The 25,435-nt window shown below is 32.3% G+C and overlaps 1 protein-coding gene across 1 annotated transcript; it reads right to left on the bottom strand.

The window, feature by feature from the left end:
• Positions 1-18,401: 18,401 nt before the first annotated feature.
• Positions 18,402-21,325, bottom strand: LOC149564856 (uncharacterized). Its single transcript, XM_089816237.1, has 5 exons — positions 20,601-21,325; positions 19,285-19,577; positions 19,042-19,186; positions 18,867-18,931; positions 18,402-18,717 (listed from the first exon to the last, which is right to left on the bottom strand). The coding sequence occupies exons 1-5, from the start codon at positions 21,323-21,325 to the stop codon at positions 18,713-18,715; spliced, it is 1,233 nt and encodes a 410-aa protein (XP_089672363.1). The 3' UTR covers positions 18,402-18,712.
• Between the last annotated feature and the right edge of the window lie 4,110 nt (positions 21,326-25,435).

The raw sequence follows: 25,435 nt of genomic DNA, 5'->3' as shown, positions 1-25,435 counted from the left end.
GAAAAATGAGGGTTTCAAGGGTAGGGAGGCGAAATGAGGCGAACAGTCCAAGAGGGATAAGGGAGCAAAATGAGGAATTGAATCTTGTGGCTCAGTTTGGTGGCGATTGGATGAGAGGTGAAAAAGATAGGGCAAACCCTAAAATTAGATAAATGAGGGTTTTAGGGCTTTGATATGTAAAATTTGGGGTTGGGTCGCCAAGGAAGGAAGTATGCGAAATGATATTGCAGACGTTCTGCGGAAGTATGAGCAGAAACAGAAAGCAAACAAGGAAGCTACGACTAAAAAACAGAAAAAATTTTACTCTTTTTTTTTTTTTTTCTTTTTTTTTTTTTCTGAACAGTCGACTTAAAAAAATTCACTCACAGACAGAACAACTGAAAAGAGTTATTGCAATAACAAGAGATATTAGAAGTGAGAGGAACCTGAAGGCCACGACAGAAAAAAATTTGATGTAATTTCCACCCAGCGAGCCCAAGAGAGTGCTCTGATACCAGATGAGAAGAACCTCCTTATAGCAATATCGTGAGAATGCTCGAAATAACAGAATACAAAGTGATAGCAGAACTCAAAATAAATCTACTGATCGCAGGCCACTTCGAGGGGGTAACCTCCTTTGAGCAAGCTCAATACAATAAATTCGTCTGTACCCATCAAGGGCCTCAACCTATTCTTATATACTGGGTACGATCTAGAAAAGTAATACTACCTATGCATGTGGGATAATAAAATAAACTCACGGGACGACTTACAAAGCATATGCGTCCAACAACTCTACTCTAACAAAATAAACAGAAGGAACACACAGGTTCCTAACATGTACAAAAGCTACTGGTGCATACATTGGTGAAGTAACCATTGACATTGTTTGTGTTGTAATTGTCATAACTTTTTTCTTTTTTGCACAAGATTCATCCATGCTAGTGCCAATGCCAGTTCTAGTGGGATCAATTACAATTGGATTTGAAGATTTAACAAATATTGTGTTGGGATGACCTTCAGAAGTAGAAGTACAACATTTTTTCCCTTTCTAGATGAATCATCTTCAATCTCATCAGAGAGTCTAATGATTGGTTTACTTCCTCTTTTGGATGGGTATGGTACTAGAACTGGATTTCAAATCCCTTCACCACTTACACCAAGGGGCCCTATACTTGCATAACCCATTTTTTGTATCATAGTTGCCCCTTTATTATACATTTGTTTAATAGAATCACTCATTTGAAGATTAACAATATGCCTACCCTTGGTTGACCTGAAATCCTGAATGCCTTGAATGTCTCCATCAAACTTGAGGTCCTTCTATCCTTGAATATCACTATCACTGCAACTATGAAATTCATATAGTACAGTTGGATGTTCTTTATTCTAATAATTGCTAAAAATTTCATCCTCCTCAATTTCCCAAAAACTTGATGAGGTCTTTGGTTCACCCAAATTTTGCCTCATTTTCCAAAAATCAGTCATCTTGGTTTGACACCAAAATTCAGATGTACATGCCTCTTTAATTGCTTTGGGCATAAAACTCTTAGAAGGTTGAGATGCTTTCTTGTAGAAATTTAAGTATGTTAGAGGCTTTGATTTGTATGACTCTGATATGTGCAATTTCGTAATTTGGGATGAAAAATCTTGCATTGAAATATTATTCTCTATTGCATATTTCTCCATTTCTTTCTTTACCTCATCCCATGAATCATGTTTTTAAACTTTTCTATCAATGGCATCTCCTGATATTAATATTTTCTTGTAGAGTTCCCATTGGCAATAAGTCTTATTTTTATTATGTTTAGTGGATTATAATTCCAGTGACTGAAAAAATCAAAACCAAAATTTTTTACCAATTTATTTTCCACTTTGAAATCCTTTCTCTCAAATGTGAGGCCTCCAATTGTGAAAGGCAATGAAGGAAATATCATTTTCTTTTGTTGTCTAGTGAAAAGTTCATCTGCGCTCTCCATTTGTCATACATATTCTCTAGTGCAAAAACTCTTTCTATAACATGCATTGGAAGTTTGCATGGTTCAATCATTGAACTATAAAACCTTAAGATAGTGTACTCTTCCATAAAGAACTAGTCAGCCAATTGAATTTGACTTCCTAGTTGAATGCAATCTTTACAAGACATAGGTAATCTAGGCATCAAAGTTCCTATGATTTTTTGGTAAATAGGTCCCAAAAAGAAGTCTAAAAAATAGTTGTAGTTATTATTTTTAGTAGTCTTATGTGTCCACTCATATATTGGACTTGGATTCTCTGATTTCTTCTAGGTTTTCTCATCAAACATATAGACCTCAATATCAAGCTTGTTGTTCTCTATCTCAAATATTGGGTGATGCTTTGCTACAAGAAGGTAGCACAAGTAACTTGTGAACCTAAATGTCTTCATCTTTCCTATAGTTGTACTTTGTTTAATCATTAGTAATTGTTCTTGCATAGATTCAATAATGTGCTGAACAAAATTATATCTTGCATCTATCTTCTCAACTAACTGACCTTGAAAATGGATACTATAAATCATTTCAAGAACATTAGCCACCACTTCCTTGTTACTATCCAAACCTAAACAAAATGATAACAAAGAAATAGTATTATGAACCCATGGCACAAAAATATCATATTGATAAGGAGGCTTATGATCTATGTCCAGTGTAACAGTAACACTAGTATGATCAATAGATGACTCTGAATTTACTAAACCCTTAATAAATCTTCAAAAACTCTATCTAGCTTGTCATAAGCCTATGCTAATTTATCCAAGTTAATACGCTTGTTAAAGCTTTTTGATTTAAACCCTAGCCCTAGGTCTAATAGAGTGAAAAATTCACTCTCAGTTATGGATAAAATTTCCTCCTGAGTGTTTTGGTTTACAATTGCCTTTCTATTTTCATCATAATTCTAGATGCATAGCATTACAATTTCAAGGAAAGGGAATACTTTGGGTACAACAAGGTTTGCTAATCCAGTAACCAAAGTAGCTAGTTTATTTGTATGTACACAAATACTTTTGTTATATTTGTAATAATTTCTCCCCTTTTGTGGATCTTTCCACTTATTAAACAATGAATTCCTAATTCCTATGATTCCCAAATCTCCATGGATAATGGGATAAAAAATATCATGACATTCATTGGTGAAACCTAGGGTTTGTAGCACTTGCCTGAGTTCTATAATGTCTTTCTTTTCCTTTATGCTTGCACTCGTACTGGAGGTTTTTGACTTTGTTTTTCCCATGCTTGCTACTAGTTATTACACAAAATTCTTCTTCAAGATCTATTTAAAAAAATTGTAAAGCGTAAACCTAAGACAATAAGAATCAAGATTTCTATTGCTTCAAATTGCACTAAAAAACAAATTAAAAAATTTAAATACCCAGAATTGAGAATCGAGATTCGACAATACTTGTGCTAGTAGATACTTAGATAATTGGTGTTGTCCTGTGATACTCAAGTTTCATACTTCCAGTTTTCAAAACACAAAATGAAATTTAGTCAGTTTTTGAAAAGTTGAAATTTGAAAACCCTATCGTATTTGACTCTTGACTTGGAGAACTCTAAACTTTATACTCTAAAACCATAAAAGGTTAATAGTTAAAAGTTAAAATGTAAGTATTAAGTAATTAATGGTTTTAAGTACTTTACTAATACTCTGTACAATGTACATGTACTCAATAATGTACAAAAATATAATAACAATAAGTAAAAATGAATTACATTACTATACATTTGAATTTTGAAATTTGTTCATTTAGAAAAGATTAATTAATAAAAATCAAACTTAATAATCGATATATTTTCAGGTCAATTTTTTGAATTCTATCGTTGTTGTCAAGGACACGTGTCATGATTCTGGACGTTTCTTTACAACAACAATAGCATTCCCAAAATTTACCTAAAATTCATCTCGGGTCATTGATCTAGCTTTTACTTAATAGTTGCCGAGTCAGGATTAAGTAATAATTTTAAAAAAAAACTAAATGTAATTATTATTAATATTAACTAATTCCTTACACTTAATTGAGCTTTGCAATGACCGGACATGTGTCACAATTTCAGATGAATCTAGGCTCACATGGGAAAACATTCCCCAAATTAGTCCAAAATTCATCTCAGGCCGTCAATCTTTCTTTTAATCAATGGTCGAGACTCATACATAAGTTATAACTATAAGAGAGTATCTTGGACTACACATGTCCTGATTTTGACTAATGAAATATTCTCATGGACATGTGTCACGATTCCAGATGTTTCTTGACAACAATAATAGCATTCCCAAAATTTACCCAAAATTCATCTTAGGTCGTTGATCTTTCTTTTAGTCAACGATCGAGAGTTGGGAGTCAAATATAACTATAACTTATAAGAAAGAATCTTCGACTACACGTGTCCCACTTTTGGGTAGAAATAGAATTTAACTTTAATCTTTTAAAATTTGGCCCAAAATAGGGCCGCGATCATTGATCTATTATTCATTAAACGATCCAAATCAAATTGTGAATCATTAAACCTTTCGCATAACTAATATTAATTATTTAAATTATAATTTATGGGAGAGGCCCCAATAGTTGAGTGGGGTCCAATAGTTGATCACCCTATCGTGAACATAGAGTGCAATCTTCAAAAAAAAATTAACTATATATTGTAATTAATTGATCAAATTGTACATATAAAAAATCCAAACGTTGATAAAAAAAAACCAATACTTGAAGATATAAAAACTTATAAATGTTATAGAAAAAATAAATATATGAATTCATTAATGAGTGAAATAAATAACTTTTTGTCTCAAATAAAATATCATAGCTATTTCATATATGTGTGTCACTCAAAACACAATATGCTCAATCAAATAAACATTGATATCTTAGTGTATAAATACTACTATTATGTGTACAACTATTGGGTTAACAATGTATATGCATTGAGTAAATAATATTAATAATATGTCTCATCATATAAAAGGCGAATACTAATAAATGCCTTGTATTTTCTTATGAAATGTGTGAGATTGTCAAAAACTTTTAGTGTTCAACTAATGGTCCCTTTGTGTTGGTTATAGGTTGCATTTTTTATAATAATGTGTTATTTTTATAACAACAAATAATTTTTTGTTGTTAAAGTATTTGTCATTTTGTGTTATATATAAAAGGTATATATAACAAATATTTATGATTAATAATAACTATTTGGTCCATTTAAGTTACATATATGTTACATTTCATATAGTTATACAATATTCTATTAACAACAAATAATAATTTTAAATTCAATTATTAGATATTTTTACATTAAGCTTTGGTCAAATGTTTAAAAAGTAATTTTTTTGGACACGTCTCACTAGGTGCACTATTTTAATGAGTTGTGTGATGAGTCACAAATTCAAACCTTAGTTGTAGCCTATAGGTAGTTCAATGTCTATTTTACATTTCTAAAAAAAATGAAGGTCTTACGATATCCCATGTAGTGACTACATGTTGACAAAGTTAGCCCTCACTACTATTGGTTCCTCTCCCCTATCTTATTGTTCCACAATGCAAATTAAAACTTAAATCACAAAGTGCAATAACTAGTTGCAAACATACAAATTATTTGAAGTTCTTGACAATTTCCAAAATCCATGATTTGGATGAATAAAATTAAACATGTAAAATTAATGAAACATCAAATTTTCAAAAATATAAAATTATAATTTGTAAATTGTAATCAATTATCATTCATCGATCATTAATTGCTTGATAATTGTAGCATTTTTACTTAATTAAAATTAATTTAGATTATAATCAATATTTGCTAAATTACTTCAGCCTGATAATGATAAGTGATAACTTAATTTAAATTTTAAATAACTATGGCATTTTTCATTTAATTCAAAATATGATATAAAGTTAAAAATATTATGATGATCATGATATATAAATAAATTTACATTTCAAAATAGAAAGAAATGAATAAATAAATTAATATTCAATATTTTATATGAACATTTATATATAAGTTATAATTTGAACTTTTTATTTTCAAATCAAAATTTGATATTATCTATACAATTTAAATTGCATGATCATTGATCGAGATTTAGGATTCATGATTCATGATTTTACATGTATCATAAGTTTAACTTTAACAAACTATTTTTAATTTATTTAATATATTTAAATAAATTGATAATAGTTAAAACTATTATAGCTAATAACTATTAACTTGCATGGCCCTAGCCCCCTCATTCATATATTGTCGAATTTTACGGATTTTGAAATTTAAAGGACATACATTTACATATTACAAATTTACAAATTTTCATTGGATAATTTTCAATTGAATAATTTTTTTACTGTAATTCGTTAATCAAATATGAAACCATAAAGGGATTGTTGAAACCCTTTTTTTGTTTTTAAATTTATAATTAATAACAATTAATTTTTTATAACAGAGTTGCAGACTAACATTTCAAGAGTGCATTGAGATGCCAAAAACAGAGTTGCAGATTAATAGGAACAACGATTTGAGAAGCAAAAAACTATTGTCTTCATTGATAATATTTGAGAGTGTATAATGTACATAATACTGATTCATAGCATAGATATTCAAAATAGCTAATTAAATCAACCTGCTTTTACTATTTCATAATCTACATTAAAGGGCAAGGCCCAATCCGAAGAAAAATAGATATCTTAAAAACTTTTTTTTTGCCCAAAGGGAAAGGGTCAAGGAAACAGGATTCAGGAAATAGGGAACATGGAACTAGGGAATAGGGAGCATCAACAGGTTGAGAGGTCAAGGACTTGAAGCCTTCAATCAGAAAGGTGTTCAAGCGCCCTCGCAAGGAATCTCTTGGAGAAGATGATGTTGCTAAAATCGTGCAACCATGTGAAGTCAGTTTTGTTGACGTCATCCAACAACAATCACTTCTATAGAAAATCCCTCCCAAGTCGTGCCCACTTCCGATGGCGAGTCAATTGTCGTTCATTGATGCTAAATAGGAAGGGTTGATTCTGTATAATGCTCCATATGCCTTGCTCCTAGCACTTATCTGCTACATTTGCAAAAGGGATTCTTCTGTATAATTTTGACATTGTCTTCTAAAAAATTTTTCTTAAAAATGTTATGCAGAAGCATCAGAGTGTCTACTGGATTACCTCCAAGGTCGAGAAGAGACGCGAGGAAGTGAGAGGTAATATCTCTTGACACGTAGTACCTCTTATCATTTCTTAAGAATTCATGGCCGAGGACCATGAATAAAGCATGGCAGATAAAAGTACCTTGGGCATCTTCCTTGCAAACCATGGCTAGGACATCATCATGTGTCATGTCCAAAAAGGGCTTTTGTAGACCCATTGTAGTGCATTTTAGGAAAATTGGCATATCCATGACTAAGAAACTCTACAAACTGAATTCATATCGGGTTCGTGATCTTTCATATCTTATTTTTTCGTATTCCTATTAATTTTCAAGTGTGCAAAATTTACTTGCATTAATGTCGGATAGTTAGAGTGCTTGCAAAGGTGGTTGTAAATGGAATGCAATAATTATAACTATTAGTACCACATTTATGATTTTAATCTTGATGTGATGTTCACTAGATTACAGTTAATGGTTTTCGTGCAAAACTTGCTATGTGTCTCCATTCCAGAGAATTTCATGCGGCTCCAGGTCATTTCAAGCAACTAGCCCTATAATGCATCTTCTATTGTTGATCTCTAATTAATCAACAATCGATAAAACTTTTGTATTAATGATACAAAAGTGACGGTAGCCAACTTGATAATGGTGACACTGACGTAACGACATTATTAATAATAGACGTAAGACAGTAAACAAGTTGAAGTGACTACTTATTAGTCAATACAGTCACTAGCCAATACACATGCAAATTTGCTTTCAGATTAAACAATTTTTTAGTTTACCACTAAAGATTAGCCAAGACCATTATTATTCATTTTCCTACAAAACAAGTAATTCACCTCTAACATTACAATCTCATTTTTGGCAAGGAAAAAAATAGCTATCATTTATTTATCTGTTAGCAAGAAAAAAAAGTAATTTGCCACATTTAAAAATGATTTTTGCTAGGGCAAGAAAAAAATCACCAACATATAATATTTTATTTTCCTACATGGAACAAAAAAATTACCCTCAACATTAAAATTTTCCTGCCCACAAAATGTTAGACTTGCCAACATTTTAGGCATTTTTTCGGGAGGGGTTTCTTAAAGTTATCCCTGCCTATGGTTACAACAATAGGCTCTACTTTAGGATCAGGCATGGGCTTCATGGTGAAAGTTACAACATTCCTAGTTATAGATTAGGTATTCTTTTTGCAATGATGGATGGCATCAACATCATATTGCCAGGGCCTTCCTGGGAGTATATGAGATGCATCCATTTCTACAACATCACAGAGTACTTTGTCCTTGAAATCTGCTAAAGAAAATTCTACCTAGATGCTTGTTCTATCACTAAGGTTTATTGACCCTTTGTTAGCCAAGAAACATGATATGGAAAGGGGTGGGGTTTCTTAGGTAGTTTGAGCTTTTCTACCATTTTATAGGAAACAAATTTTTTAGTTGAGCCTCAATCAATCAACAAACTACATACCTTGCCTTGGCACTTGATCCTTGCCCTGAAGAGATTCTTCCTTTGGGGTGTCTCTTGGGTGTGAGGGGTCTGCAAAAATGCTTGCCTTATCATTAGACATGCTCCTTCCTCAGGGTCAAGATCTATTCAATCAAGTTGTTCTTCCTCCACAATTTGTGCTCTTCTTGCCCCTTGGTTGTTGTTTCGCTTCTTAGGGCACTTTCTTGCATGGTGTCCAACTTGATTACAATTGTAGCATGTGGAAGGGCCATTCCTTCTGAAACATTTTCTTGCTCTATAGTTCCCTTTAGAACTTTTCCCTCCCTGATCCTTATTCTGATCAATAGGTTGGTTTCCATTATTCTGCCCCTTGTTCCAAGAATTGTTCTTGGGCTTGAAATTATTATTGTTCTCTTTACCTTTGTTTTGATCTTGCCTCTTGTTCTATTTTTCTTCCACCTTGAGTGCTAATTGAAAGCACTTATTCACTTTAGTTGGGGTGTGAAGTCTAAGTTCTTCTTTGATGGGTAACTCAAGATATGACAAGTTATTGAGAGGGGAGGGGTGAATCAGTAACTTCAAAAACTTTAAAACAATTCAGCATTTTAATCATATATGCTATTAACCATTCATTCATCTAATCTACTGCATGTATGAGAGATCAAACATTCATAACACATGTACACAGTGATTTGGTGACCCAAAAACCTTCCAAATAGAAAGTAAAAATGGGGTGGGGATGATACCCACAAAACTTCAATACTGCAGTATAAAGTTGGCCTATTAAGGCTTACATTGACCACTTCTGGTGATTTGCCCTGTTAGGAGCACAAAGGACTGCTAGGTCCACCTTGTTAGAGGATTTACAAACATACAATGAAGTATGCACTCAGTTAAGAGATTTACAAAAGACTCTTAAGTCTACCTTGTTAAAGGATTTAGAGACTAGTTCACCTGTTAGGATGAAATAGTAGATTTGACTTACAATTTGATTGCTGATTAGATCCTTGAAGTACATATCACCTCTTGTGATTGATGAATCTTTACTATTCCTTGGTGACCTTGCTAGATATTTTGCTCTGCTACTGATTCGCATTCATTCTTCTCAAAACATTACATGTCTATTCCTTGATACTCTTGTCCATACATTACATATATCATTCGAATAATTATAATTGAAAGGTCGGCTAAAACACAAGTGAACAAAATATTGCTGAGTCGGCCCAATAGTAAATAACTCAGGTTCACTGAACTAACTCTGTGACCTTCTGATACTCGGCATCCATTACATTACTCGACATCGTCATGCACTCGATAGAAGTGAAGGTTCAGTCCATACTAATCACTTGATGTAGTTCTGAACTCGGTGACCACTGGTGACTCAGTAGATGTAGTGTTACTCGGTAGATACTGCACACTGAGTTTACCTTGCTTTACTCGGTAAACATTATAACTTCCATGCTCAGTTTACACTAAATTCCCATGACACAATCTAATTACTCGGTAGACACTAAGATTCTTGGTGGATACTGAGATGCTCAGTGGATATTGTGAAGATTGGTGTAAACTGTTGAACGCTTCTTAGCTCAATTAACACTAGAATGCTCGGTGAGCGTAGGAAACTATGTGCTGAGCTCGGTAGCTATACTGATATAGATAAGCGTTGTCACTCATGGAAATAATAACTTAATGCCAACATGTTTCCACTATTCTGCCCCTTGTTCCAAGAATTGTTCTTGGGCTTGAAATTATTATTGTTCTCTTTACCTTTGTTTTGATCTTGCCTCCTGTTCCATTTTTCTTCCACCTTGAGTGCTAATTGAAAGCACTTATTCACTATAGTTGGGGTGTGAAGTTTGAGTTCTTCTTGGATGGGTAACTCAAGGCCATTCATATACCACGCTAGTTTTTCTTCCACATCCTCTACTATGATAGTTTCATACACAACTTCAAGAACTCCTCTATATAGGAACTAACATCTAGATCCTTTTGTTTCAGAACTTTTCTTCTTCTATGGAGTTGTACCCATAGTCTTCAAGAACATATGTCTCCCTGACTAGTTCCACCATTATATCCCAAGAATAAATCCCACTTCTTCCTTTCTTCACCCTCTCAGTCTGGATGAAGTTCCACCAAGTTAGGTCTACTCCCTTCAACTTGGACTTTGCCATCTTTACCCTTTGTTTCTTTGGTATGTCATCACATTCAAATAAACTGGTCAAGGCCTCTATCCAATCTAAGGCCACACCAACATTCATTTTTTTAGTGAAAATTGGCAATTCCAACTTCCTCTCCACGGTTCTTTTCTCCATGGTTTTGAGAGAATTCAAAAGATGCCTTTGTTCAATAGGTACTTCTTCTTCCTCTTTAAGGTCTTCAACCTCAGTATACTAATCTTCTTCAGATTGTTACTCTTTTTGTTTGTCTACCTTGCCTTCAAATTCTCTCAACCTCTTTGCAAGAGAAACATTAGTTGCCCTTTGTTCTCTCATCAATTTTGATAGTTTAGCATTTTTTACCCTTGTAGGGATTTCTTCATCTTCTTTGGTAAGATCCATGGCTCTGATACCACTTGATGCAATGGAGCCTAGTGGGATTGATCAAATGATGATCAATTGGTCCAAAAATGCTCTTCACTAAAGTCCTTCAATCAAATGTCTTGGATTGATGATCAAATGTGCAAGCACCAATCACAAGTGCTTCAAGGATGATATTAGGTTATCACAACCACTCATCCAAACAAGGAAACCCCTAATCACTAGGGAACCCTACAAACAAGCAACTTATCACAAGTTGCCCACAATGCACAAATTAACCAAATTTGGTAAAACAATCCTAAAATTCATGAAATGACTAAGGGAGACTCATACTAATGTAAATGGTATATTTAGGTCATACATGGAATTATCCAATAATTAAAAACCAACTATGCAACTTCTATCATATAGTTTCTTTGTTAAGCCACTCAAAAAGGCTAGTAGCCATTTTTTATGAAAATATGACTTAAAAGAGAATATCTCCACATAGCCTAGGGAAAAAATTAGAGTCTTGGACACCCTTTTGAGGCTTAAAAAATATACTAAGGCACCAAAGTTTGATGACACAAACAAATGGGCTTTTGTTAAATTGTTGCCTAGGCAATTAGGCCTCCATTTACAAAGGAAGTACATGTTCTAAGACTCCATCATACAAAAAAATGATGGGAACATGTGAGAGAAACCATAGAAAAGTCACAAAATTTAATTTCAAGCCTTGATGCCAAGTTTTGTGCAAGTTGTGGGAGATGTTGCATTCTTTTCTTAGCATGCACATGAGTCTTACATGCCTAGGGCATTAAATAACTCATGGGTCCCTGCAAGTATGCTCCTAAAACCTCTTTCATCTTATCATAAATGTTAAACACTAGGATTTCACCAGAGGCCATTAGATTCCCATGGTGAAATCCTTGGTTATGAGTCAAAATGCTTGAAAACCCTAGGTTAACAACTTTCTAGACCAACTTGTGCAAAAATAAGGATCACTTGAGTTAGGAGATAGATGGAGACTTCAAACAAAATTCATTACAAAGATATTTCATCCAAAAATATATAAATGTAAATTTTAACACCAAATGAGTTTGTAAAAATTCGTACAAGGTAGGACAATAGGCAAATTGCACTAAAATAGGGTATTTTATTGATTTGAAAAGTGAAAGTACATCATTATTTCCTATCACCTACCTAAAATGGTTTATTATAGGCCTTCTACTTTTCATAACAATATTTTAAAATTTTTTGAGCCATTGGGGAAGTTTTTGCAACATTTTGCAAAAAGTTGCTAAAGTTACTTGACATCTTTTTAGCAATTTTTGCATTTTTGGCAATTTTTGCAAACTTACAAGTAGAACTAATAAAACTTAGTCCAAATGACCCAAATAGGTACTAAACATGTAAAGACATGAAATAAAATCAAATCCTAAGATTCTAGGCCCTTTGACCATGTTTGACCATAGTTGACCAAGGGCTTATAATTGTGCCAATCTTGGAACTAGGTCTTACAATTTGTTCCAAATGCCTAATTGATTGATCTAACCAATTCTAGGTTTTCTTAGGACCTTGATGGTTCACCATTTATTGTGGGTTCTCCTGCACCAACCATGCTTCATAAACTCTTCTAAATTTAATCACATAAGACAAAGTGATCTAGCAACAAGAATAAGAAGCCATTAAGAAATGATAACAATCATATTGAAATACCATGCTAATAACAAGAACCTCTATATCTTTGAATCTAAAAAAATTTGTACTATTCATCATGAACATTACTATGTACAATCTTTTTCATAAAAGAAAATTAACATGTATGTCTCAAAATCATGAGCTACTCTAGTTAAAGACACATATCCAAGTCTTAAGTATACAACTAGGTTAGCAACAATTAATATTGCATAATTGATCCACACTCATCTGCATACTGCAACATTGTCATCACTTAAATGACCAAAAAAGGCTAACAACTAGGATCTGGTTAATGCTCTATAACTCACTCAAATCATAATATCAACAACTATGATCCAATAATGACCATATTCAAACATCCATGATTCCAACTAGAACTGCACACCATCTTATGGATAATACATAAATCATACCGTTTCAATCTTTTCGCATAATAAACTATCAACATTATCAAGAAAAGAAATATGTTGACATCAATACATTGAAACATTAATACCAAAACAGATAATGCAATGTCCATCAACAATCCCAACATTTCTTTGTATCAATAAAAAATATGTAGTCATATTTTCTAAAGCTAAAATAGATACAATATTTTAATGTCTTTGGAACCTTTTATTAAGTCTCTATCTACAAGTAACATACCCATTTTTTTGTATTCACTATATCATCATATCAATAGTATATAAAAAGGTCTTCAATGTTAACTAGCAAAGACCGCAATTAAGTAACCTTTGTAAATTCACACAAAAAAATATATAGGAATATCATGCAAAACCATTTGTTTTAAGTCAAACTAACCCACATAATATCTCAAAGTCATAAAGGTATAATCTAAGCATGTGTGAACATCTCACTACATGAACCACTATATGTGATGTTTCTTCATAAGTAGTCACCTTATACAATTATTCATTCTACACATTATTATTGGTATACATGCATTTTTAAAAAATAAAAATATAACCACCATTGTTAGTGCCTTGCTTGTGATAGCTTACACAATAAAAAATTCTCTTGATTACCCACAATATCATGCATCATTTTATATGACAATATCCCTTACTTAGATTATGTTGAATGATTTTTAATGCCTTCACATATGCTCCTCAATTATTATTCATGCTCTAGCAATGCTCACACACCCATATGTGAGTTCTTCCAAATGCTTTAGAACTGTAAAACATGTATGACAACATTTAGATCGTCATTTTCATATATAAATTGAACCATGTCAATCGTACCATAATATTTTACAACTTCCCATATTTTAATGTAAAGTATTACAAACAACATCTTCTAAAAAGAACTCCTTATAAGGTGAATATCACCTAAATAAGTAATTGTGAAGCCCTAATTTGATTTTAATAATGGGTTGCCTCTAGTTTGGCAATTTAGGTGGTTCTAATTTGATCTACTAATAATCAAATGATCTAATTAGTTTCAAAACTTTCATTAGTGCTCCACCTCTAGTTCACTTCAAGAATAGGATTGACTTATATGACACAAATGACATGTTAAATCATTAGCTTCTACAAATCTAGATAAGTAATTACAAAACCCTAACTTGATTTGAAAAATTGATTACCTCTAGTTTTGCAACTTAGGTGGCTCTAAATTTATCTATGTAGAATCAAATGATCTAATTTGCATCAATATTTAGATTAAGTTTTCAATGACTAATGCTATCAAAGAATTGGATTGACTTATATGACATGTGTTTTAATTTAATGAAGATAATAAGAAAAATAGTTGTTAATTATCTATTTGAAAGACATAAAATTTTGTATATCAGAAAACCTTTATGATAAGCCATCTAAAGATCAATCGTACTAATTAAGCCGATAGGCTTTATGTGGGAGCTTTGCTCCCCAAAAATTACATTTCGACAGAAAAGTTGTCAGCCCAATCGGTTTTCTATTTCATAGTAGCTTTTTGATAAACATCATTTTTTAGAAATTTTCTATAACCAATGGTTTTTTATTTTTTTTCTTTCAAATAAATATCCTTTTTATATAAACTTTCTATTTTCTTGTTATGTCGCTAATTCTCTATTTTCTACTTTTATTTTAAGTTGTTAATTCTCTGATGTCTTTTGTGAATTGCTATAAATGTTTATCACCGTCTAATCTTGGCAGCCATTTGTATAAACTTGTCACCTTTAGTTTTTGCCCTAACTTAGGGCCTCGAACTAGAGTCTTTGCAGGGGCTACACCCCAACTAGATTATATTTGATTAAAGTGACAGAAGAGGTAGGTACATTAAAAAAACTGTCATTTTGCAATTATTTGAGTGTAAATTAAGGTTATAATTAGGTTCAGCAATCATGAATTTTTTTACGAATTATATGTTGAAGATACAAATTGGAAAAGTATGTGCATCTAATTTAGATTTGAGTTATCCCTATTTATTCTTTGAAATTTACTTATTATTATTATTGATTGGTAATGCCAGATGAATCATAAGATACACTGGAATGTTAGAATTGTCACATGTAACGCTATTGGTATCTAAACTACAGGGTATTGAATCCTCTAGCTACGTTGAGAGAAATGCCCTGTAGTTGATAAGTGTATGTTAAAAGTATGCAATTACATATGTCAGACTTTTTTTTCTACTGAAAGCTATCTACCAGACATTATGTCTAATGCTGAAATGAGTAGCTTCTTCTAAAACTCATGGATAAAAAATGTAAATGTTCTTTCTTTCAAGATTATAGATTTCCATTACACAAAATAATTTTCTTAAATTAAATACTAAAAATTTATGCCTTACTTTGATACCTAGTAAGGGCTTTTACAAATTATTTTTTTCCCTTTTCAATGATAATTTTTAGGTTTTAGAAGACTATATTCATAGCTTATTGATTCAAAGATGATGTTTTCCTAAACAGACTCGAATTTTCTCTACAGATTTAATTGGCCTTTCACATGTCATGCCTTTGCTAATAATTCATTGCTAGATTTGGTGACTAATTAACCAATCATACATCAGTTTGGCAATGTATGATTGGTCATTCAGATCACCTAAATCAAACATGGGCATCTCTGCACTGTGGAAATAATGTTTGTATTATCACGGAGAAGATTTATGCTCTACATACATGCATACCATGTAAACATTTTTACTATCCATTCGTAATTCTTTTTCTATGGATTTGGAACTTGTTTTATTATTTTTTTCTATTTGTAGATTGCATTATGAATTGTAAAAATGTAGATAAGTTCTTTGAGTTTTATATCCATAATAATAACCTTTCTAGGTGCGATTTTTTCTTTCTACAAAAATTTTATTGAATATGGTGTTTAAATGTTATATATTTTCCCTTGTTTATAAACATGTGAGCTGCACAAAAGAATGTGACTACTGGTTTATATTTAAGTGGTTCAATTTATATGATTGATTATAGAATGACGTCAATTGATGAAATATATAAGACATACAAATCTTTAACACATATATGGTCAAAAAGAAGATAGTAAAAATGTCAAACATTAATATTTATACCTTCCATTTCAAAATATCAAATTATCATATCCTTGGTATAGTTTGACTCTTTATTAAAAGTAATATATTACATTTTTATTTAAAACTAATTTAATTTTTGTAGCTAAATATATTAGATATCATTTTCCTGATACATGTACTTTTTAAAGTGGGACTACTCTATTTCTATTGTTTGTCATTAGGCCAAAATATTCAAATATTTGTAGCAAACTTTATAATAGACAAAAACACATTTTAAAGCAGCTTTGTACTTTTTAAAGAAAAAATAGGGTAATTTTAGTCTATAAATGAAAAATATAAAGAATGGTAGGATGGCAGAATGCCCTCTTGATTTTTGAATTGATTTTCTGACATGAGTTTAAAACTCATTTTTAAATATTTTTAAAAATGAATTATTCTTTTATAATACTTTCCTTTTAACATTGTAATTTATCTCATTTAAAAAACTTTCCTAAATTTTCTGACATGAGTTTAAAACTCATTTTTAAATATTTCTAAAAATAAATTATTCTTTTATGATACTTTCCTTTTAATATTGTAATTTATCTCATTTTAAAAACTTTCCTATTTTCTGACATGAGTTTAAAACTCATTTTTAAATATTTCTAAAAATAAATTATTCTTTTATGATACTTTCCTTTTAACATTGTAATTTATCTCATTTAAAAAACTTTCCTAAATTTCAAATAGATATTGTTTTAGATTTTTCTAAAAACATTATAAGATAGGAACTCTATTAAAAAATAATTTTTGAAGAGACATAACACAAAATATATATGAGATATAAAATATGTAAATTTTTTCTTTATCTTATTAATATTATTTTTGAAAAAAAATTAAATATAAAAATTAGATTTAACATATAACATGATAGAGTTATTTAAATGTAATAAGGAATAAATCATATAATTCAAATTTTGATGTTATGTAACTTTATTTATTTTTATAATAATTATATATTTAAAAAAATTATGTTCATTTTCAATGAATTTAGTTCTAATTTTTTATTTTTCTTAGAATGAATTTGATTACTTTTTGAGAAACTTTGAATATAAAAGTTTAATATTAAAATTAGATTTAACATATAATATGATAGATTTATTTAAATATAATAAGGAATAAATCATATAATTAAAATATTGATGTATATGCGATTTTATTAATGATTTAAAAAATTATGTTCATTTTCAATGAATTTAGTTCTAATTTTTTATTTTTCTTAAAATAAATTTGTTACATACGTAAATATATATAGATATAAAAAATGTAACAAATTTTTTAATTTTATTAATATTATATTTTGAGAAATTTTAAATATAAACTTTTAATATTAAAAATTAGATTTGACATTAAACATGATCGAGTTATTTAAATGTAATATGGAACAAATCATATAATTAAAATTTTGTAAATGTTAATTTATTTGTTTTCATAATAATTATATATATATATATATATATAAATTATGTTCATTTTCAATTAATTTAATTTTGAAATTTGATTTTCCTTAAAATGAATTTGTTCCACGCTTCAATTTTAAAATTTTGATTGCTAATGACATATTTTTAACAACCAATTTTTTTATATAAATATATTAAAGACAATAATCTTTAAGAGTTCTATGATATTTAAAAATATATATTTTTCATAATTTATTTTACATGCCACAACGTATCGGCTCATTGTTGTACATACATAAACGTGCAACTGCTAGTTACAACTTATGAGAAAAATAATGCAAAAGAATCCTCAAAAGCATCAAAAAAGTTCACAACGAATGCACGCTACAAAACATAATTCAAAACATCACAATGTTGTAATTGGATAGAAACTGAAGAGGATTAAGAGAGTAACTCTCAACTTATATAAATATAGTGTCTAAATACCCACAATTCTTCTTATAGGAGAAAGAAGAATACGAAGTTGCAGAAAGTAGATCAATAATCCATTAAAAAGAACATAATCATATGTTTGGAATTCCTCCAATTGGCTTTATTTTATCTACTTGAAACCCAATACTCAGGTATGGTACATTTCACAATTGACTGTATTGTATTTACTTGAAATCCAAGTATAACCAGTATCATACAATTGCAGAATGTCTATGTTTACTTGAAACCCAGGTATACCAATATGATACAATTAGCAATTGATGTCCATATTACATAATGAATGCAAATGGACACCGAAAGAAACAATGATCACATTGAGGAAATGGAGTTTGACAATCATATTAAAACAGAGCAACATTGTTGTTAATGATGATAGTCATCTCCGAACTTCGGGTATGTATGTATAAGGTAAAATGGATGGGGAAGTCCATTTCAAATTAGGTTATGAGAATAAACGAACCAGAGATGTCTATGTTCTATATAAATATAGATGACTGTAGTTCTAGTGCTTTGCTTTCTGGAGTCTTTAAGCTGTAATAAAACAGTGCTTATTGTCAGCTAAAAGGTGTAAAAATGAACCTATATGAAAAGCCATATTGAAGAAAACAACTCCTACAATTTTCCATGCAAATAACCTAAATCCAAACTTCAAAGATAGTGGAAATTAGGGTTTAACCTACCAACAAGGGCATTTGTTTCCGATGTTTTCACGATCCTCAACCGCTTGACTGTGTTTACAAACATTCTACAACAACATAGTTATGTTAGCTAAAAACTACATAGTTATGTTAGCTAAAAACTACAAGTTCACCAACCTTTTTGATGAAAACAACGGAGAAATTTTTAGAAACCTACTTCCATGGAATGTCCCCTACAAGCATGCAATCTCCTTCATTGTCTTCATAGGTCAGAACCATGTCAGAAGTACGGTCCAAAAGCCGCATTGAACTATTGGTGGCCCCATACTGAATTCCCAAGGTAGTTCGAGATCCATTTTGACCTGAGTTTAACATGAACAAACAGCTAAGAGTAAGCCTCCATTGTCATGTGAATGGGAAAACACCCCACATAAAGAAAGAAAGATATTGAGAAGCTTACTTTCCGTGGTTGATTGAAACATATTTTCCAAATCTTGAACAATGGTCTCGTAAGATTCATGGGAACTCAGGTCCACTTTTCTACCAATGGCTACACCATCCATGTTCACCTTCACATACCGTGAATTGCCATGGTTTTCTCCACAAGATTTGGGATGGGAACCAAGAGAATTTTTCTTGTATGCCTGAATATGAGGCCAACCTACAGCTTGCTTTTCTCCACAAGGCTTAGGGTTTGAGTCCAGTGAATTTCTCCTGCATGCCCTAATCGGAGGCCAACCAATTGCTTGAATCCTGTTAAGATGGTCAACAAAGAAATATATCAGTTATAGCATATGGAAGTCTTGGTAGAAATTCTATCGCTACCTCATCAAGACAAGCACCATTTCCTTTGAGATACCACTAGCAATGTTGGAAGTACAAATTCATACAAAATCATAATCTAGGAAAAGAAACAGTAGAGAAGAGTTGTAGCCCAATAGTAGAGCATTCCTTATCCAATTAGATGGTTCTGGGTCTGAATCCTAGCTTGTCATGTAGTCTTTATATTAAATCTAGTGCTGGCTGATGGAGAACTAGCTGATTTCAAGTAAAGGGTGACTTTTGAAGGTGACAGACTTCATTGTAGAGGAAAGCACCCTTATGCAGATTGGGTGGTTCTATATTAAAATATCATTCGGTTTATGTTTTCTAAGAATCATATGATAAGCTGACATTGGCATGTTGTGATGGTGACTTTTAAGGGTAATGCATTTGACCTTGCAAGACATGCAACTTAGAGGAGAGAGCCCTTATGCAGATTGTGTGGTCTTAGATTAAAATATTATATTGTTTGTGATTTCTAAGAACCATTGGCATGTGCTGATGGTGAAGTTGTGGTGACTTTGTTCTTGTCATCAAAGTTCAAATCTTAAATAAGGATCAGTTACTGTAGTTGTGACTTCAATGATTCATAGCTCTAGGTCAAGAGTATTTTCCCCTCTTCAGATATAAAAATCCCATGATCTGAACAATCTATACCAAATAATTAGAAATCTGAACAATTTACAGAATAAAGAGGGTAAATTTCCACACATGCAAATGAGGCTCAGCAAAAGCAAAGGGATCTCACACTAATGTCTTGAGAGACCAAAGCCAATGTTAAAAATTGTTTACTATGAAATATGAACTAGTCCATTTAATGGGAGTTTAAGACAACTAATTAAGGTCTGCCTGCAGAGTACAATGAAATGCAAATCTATCTGATGACTACATATATACACATCTTCAAATCCAAAACTTCTCATAAACAAATGAAAACACAGAAATGGTACTTACTTTGTAGGAGGTTCACCAGCAACTGGACGAGGCTCAGATGGTTGAGACATCCTACATGTGTTCCAATACAATGACAGATTGTTCCTCTCAATGCCATGATTTTCCTGCCTGGTCTTCTTGAACAAGTCCTGAGTCTGCCTTGTTCGGCATACATTAGTTGTAATGCCAGTTGAAACCCTACCATCCTGACTAGCATCCTGACTAGCTTCATTGTACAAGTCCTGAGTCTGCCTTGTTCGGCATACATTAGTTGTAATGCCAGTTGAAACCCTACCATCCTGACTAGCTTCATTGTAGCTCCTTTTCACCCCAATCAATCTTTTTACACTGCTTCTATCCTCAGAGAAAGTATCACTACTCTTAAATTCTCTTTTTGTTCCTGCATGTTGCATCGTTCCAATGGACTCTGGAAGAACATTATCACCAACCCAAAGGCTTAAACCCAAGCTTAATTCAAGATCACTATCTTCATAGCCTCCACATTTATCAATGTTCTCACAAGAAGAAGATGTCACCTCTGTGAATCCAATACAATCATGCCCTTCCTTGTGTTTTTGAGCATCTGTGCAGCTTAACTCTGAACAAAGAGGCCTATTCATTAATGAGTTGCCTGAATGGTCCGAGCTCAGATTACTTCTACCGAAAGGGTAATAAATCTCAGGCTTGTTTGATTTCTTATTGGCTTCAGAAGAAACGGGGCTAACAACTGAAAACGATTTCTCCATTCTCATATATATGAGAATTTTTGACAACGACAAAAGATATCTTCGAGGAAAGAGTCGCCCTTACAAAACAAGCCAAATCGAAAGAGTTTATGGAAATCCAGTGCAGAAGCTGCAATCCTTTCAACATCCAGTATAAACCAAGATAACTCAACGAAAACTTCTTGCCTTAAAAGAAATCCAAGCAAGCGGGTCTGAATAAATACATGAGACTTGAGAGCCCAATATAGAAACAGCACGATCTTAGAAATTTTGGCCTCAAAACAAGCAAGTTTGAATGAAATTGAATGCACATTGCACAACCCAATATAGAAACAGCAAATCCACAATCCAGTCAGCCTTTTAGACCAAGATGGCAGTTTCTAATTTCAAAAAAATGCTATTTTTTCTTGAGGCTTTGAGAACCCACGTGGCAAAAGACATTTTCCCTTTGTTACACTGTAAACAGCAATACTATCCAGTATGCCAACGGATTTGAATACAATACAGAAAATGATAGTTTTGGCTTACCCTTGGCTTATTTTGGTACTTTTTCTCATTCCTGCATTTCCAAATCTGCCAAAGAATGTTAGAGGACAACATATTCCAGAAAAAATTAGCATCCTTACTGAGCCCATTAATGTGACCAGTAACAATTTCAATGATATTCACATTAATAAGATAGTAAATACCAAACAATTTCCATATTTCTTTAGCAAAAATTCAATCAAACAAGATATGTCTACGTGCAGATATTACATACATTAGAATGCTGATTATCTCTTCTAATAAGAAGTCTATCAATTAACAACAGCCATTTAAAACATTGATTTTTTGTCTCAATAGGACCTTTCCAAATAGAATTCAGCAACTTATTCCAAGCTTTAATATCAAAAGAAGAATACCAGAATTTATTAACATGAGCAATAATATCTTCATTGTGAGCAATAATCTTATAAATATTCTTAGCTTTAAGCTTGTCTAAGACAATTCCATTTGGCCACTTGCATTTAATATATCTATAAGAGTCCACATGGCAAAGAGAAGGAAGATTTTTAGTAGCTTGCAAAATTAAATTATAAGTCTTCTTCTAAGACTGAGGTAAATTAAACTTATTCTTGAGATCTTCCCAAGGGATAAGAATATCATGTTCAAAGATATCAACAAATTGAGTAATACTAGATTTAGCCCAGGACTTGACAGAATACCCCTGGTAGAGGGCTAGGGGTTTTTTATTTAGGCTCAAATTCCACCAGATGTATCTCTCACCATGAAGTTGACTATCATTATAAAAATCCTTATTGGTGATAAATTTTTGGACATGATCCCAAGCGTGCCAAATGGATCTGAAGATGGGCGACCCTTGGACAACAACTGAAAAATTGCCAACAATAAGGTCACACAAAGGGAGATTCTTCCAAGATCTAGCCTGCTTGGGAAAACCTCTCTCAATGTTGTGTCTAACAAGAACTTTCCATGGACTATCACCCTCCATAGATTGAAAGATCCACTTGGCGGAAAGAGCTATACCTTGTAACCTAAGATCAATTAATCCTAGCCCTCCCAAGGTCTTATCAGCATGACACTAGTCCCATTTAACTGCATGAAATTTTCTTTTACCCTTGCCATCAGACCAGAGAAATATCCTGATAACCTTTTGAATTTCAAAAATTTGGTAATTATTGAACATCCAAGTAGAGGAGTAATAAATACTATAAGAAAACAATAACTTTTGAAAAAATTGAATTCTCTTAGCGAGAGATAAAGATCTATTGTGCCATTTATTAAGCTTGTTCACAATCTTAGTCTTAACCTAGGCCCACATGTCCTTAAGAGAAGGATCAACGGAGTAGGGTATACCAAGATACTTGACAACTTTATTAGGACCTCCCCATTGATACTTGTATTAAGAGAACCAATCAGGAGGTTGATCATCCCAACCCAAGCAAATAGACTTGGTTTGAGAAATACGAACACCAGATATAGTACAAAATAGATCCAACTTGATTTGGAGATGCTTATGATTGTTATCAGTGAGTTCAAAAAATAGTGTGGTATCATCAGCAAAGTGGCTATTAATAAGCTCATCATTATTAGGAAGGTATAAACCTCTAACTTCCAGGGAAAGGGTGTTATCTCTAAGAATATAGTATAAAGCTTCAACAGCAATGACAAACAGAGTAGGAGCCAAGGGGCATCCCTACCTGATGGAACGACCAAGAGGGAAAGGATTAGAAAGAGAGCCATTGATTTCAATTTGAGCACAATCATCTTGAAGCAAAGTTTGAACAACATTACAGAAATAGGGAGGAAAACCAAAAGATTGCAACATCATAATAATAAAGTTCCACTCCATTCTATCATAAGCTTTCTCAAAGTCCAGGAGGAGTAGAGTAGAGTTCTGATGAGAACACTTGGCCCAATCCATGGCTTCCCAAGCGGTAATCAAATTCTCCAGAATGCATCTTCCTTTAATAAAACCGGTTTGAGTATTACTAACAAATTTAGGGAGAATGTGAATCAATCTAATGGCTAAAACTTTCGCTAAAATTTTATAAGAAACATTAAGGAGGGTTATAGGTCTCCAATTCTTGATAAGAGATTTATCCCCTTCTTTGGGAAGGAGTTTAATAATACCCCTGTTGATCTCAGGACTGAGGGAACCAACACATAAGGCCTCATTATACAGATCATACATATCTTTACTGATCCAACTAATATTAGCCTTATAAAATTCAATAGGAAGCCCATCAGGCCTGGGAGCCTTGTCATCCTTGAGGGTTCTAATAGTATATTTGATCTCATCAATAGATATAGGTTTAGAGAGCAGTAACATCATTAGACTCCACCTTAATAGGAATAAGAGGTTTGCATTTGAATCTAAGATCATTAGCCTCCATAGAATCCTCAGATGAGAAAAGTTTACTATAATACTCAGCAAAGGCCAACGAAATGCTATTAGGATCAGAAAATTCCTAATTGTTAATAACAAGTTTATCAATAGACTCTTTAATCTGATTATGTTTAAGAAGATTAAATAAAAATTTAGACTTGCGATCCCCTTGTTGGAGCCAGTTAACCCTAGATCTAATTCTAGCGCCTTGAATTTTGGTTTGTTGGTGCTTACTCAGGGCATCCTTGACCACAATCACCTAATTTAAGAGAACTAGGTTGGAGGGATCAGCCTGAACATCATTCTCAACGTTTTGAAGATCAGAGTGAAGAATTTTTTCAGTGAATCTATAATCTTTGGCACATTTTTGACCTATGGTTTGAAGAAAACGTTTCCAAGCCAGAAGATTAGCTTTCCACTTGTCAACCATGGAAAACTCCTTAAGATTAAAAAAATTGTTTTTTTTGATGATTTGAATGGCACAAAGAACGTCTTCATCCCGAAGAAGATTAGAGTTTAACAAAAAATTGGTACAGGTAGGCTTCTGTCAAACAGGCACAAAATTAATATTAATATGGGAAAAAATAGGATGGTGATCAGACAGGGTGGTGGTGGTGACCAAGACAACATTGCCATTGCTATTAGGGAGAAAAGAAAAGAAATCCTTATTGGCATAAAAATGATCTAATCTCAAGTATATCCTAGAATGCCCTTGCTGGAAATTGCACCAGGTGTACCATATTCCAAAATGAGCGTCCTTATTGTTAGCAAGAGGATCAAACAATTTTTTAGTATTAATAAATTTAGACCAATGCAAATTCTCAAGGCCTTTCCATCTGAACAGATTGCCACCCATTTTATCAACTTGGGACTCAACCATGTTAAAATCTCCTCTAAAAAACCACGAAATATCAGGAAGAGTGGATAACTAGTTCCAAAGGGAGATTCTATCATTAACTTCATTAGGGGCATATATAGATCAAAAACCAATAGGGCAATTGTTAATGTTCATGATAAACCAAATAGTCCTTTGACAGGGAGAGACACCATTATTAGAAATGAGTTTCCCCCAAATGGGATTGACAAGGACAACTATTCCACCTTTACACCTATTGTGATTAGTGCAAAACTTAATAGCATCTTTCCAGATAAAGTTAAGATTAGTTTCAAAAATGAAACCCGTAGCTTTAATCTCTCTCATCATAAACAAATCAACAGAGTGAAACGAGTTTAATAAATGC

The sequence above is a fragment of the Cupressus sempervirens genome, chromosome 3, assembly GCF_028749045.1.
Source record: "Cupressus sempervirens isolate cs-2001-9-10 chromosome 3, ASM2874904v1, whole genome shotgun sequence".
NCBI lineage: Eukaryota > Viridiplantae > Streptophyta > Pinopsida > Cupressales > Cupressaceae > Cupressus > Cupressus sempervirens.
The sequence above is the reverse complement of the archived record's forward strand: the minus strand, read 5'-3'. Positions and strand labels throughout refer to the sequence as shown.

Coding starts and splice junctions, on each gene's coding strand:
- LOC149564856 (XM_089816237.1), bottom strand. CDS start 21,325: ATGGAGAAATCGTTTTCAGTTGTTAGCCCCGTTTCTTCTGAAGCCAAT. Junction 19,578..20,600: donor GCTGGTGAACCTCCTACAAA/GTAAGTACCATT, acceptor CCATCTTAACAG/GATTCAAGCAATTGGTTGGC. Junction 19,187..19,284: donor GTTTCAATCAACCACGGAAA/GTAAGCTTCTCA, acceptor TGTTAAACTCAG/GTCAAAATGGATCTCGAACT.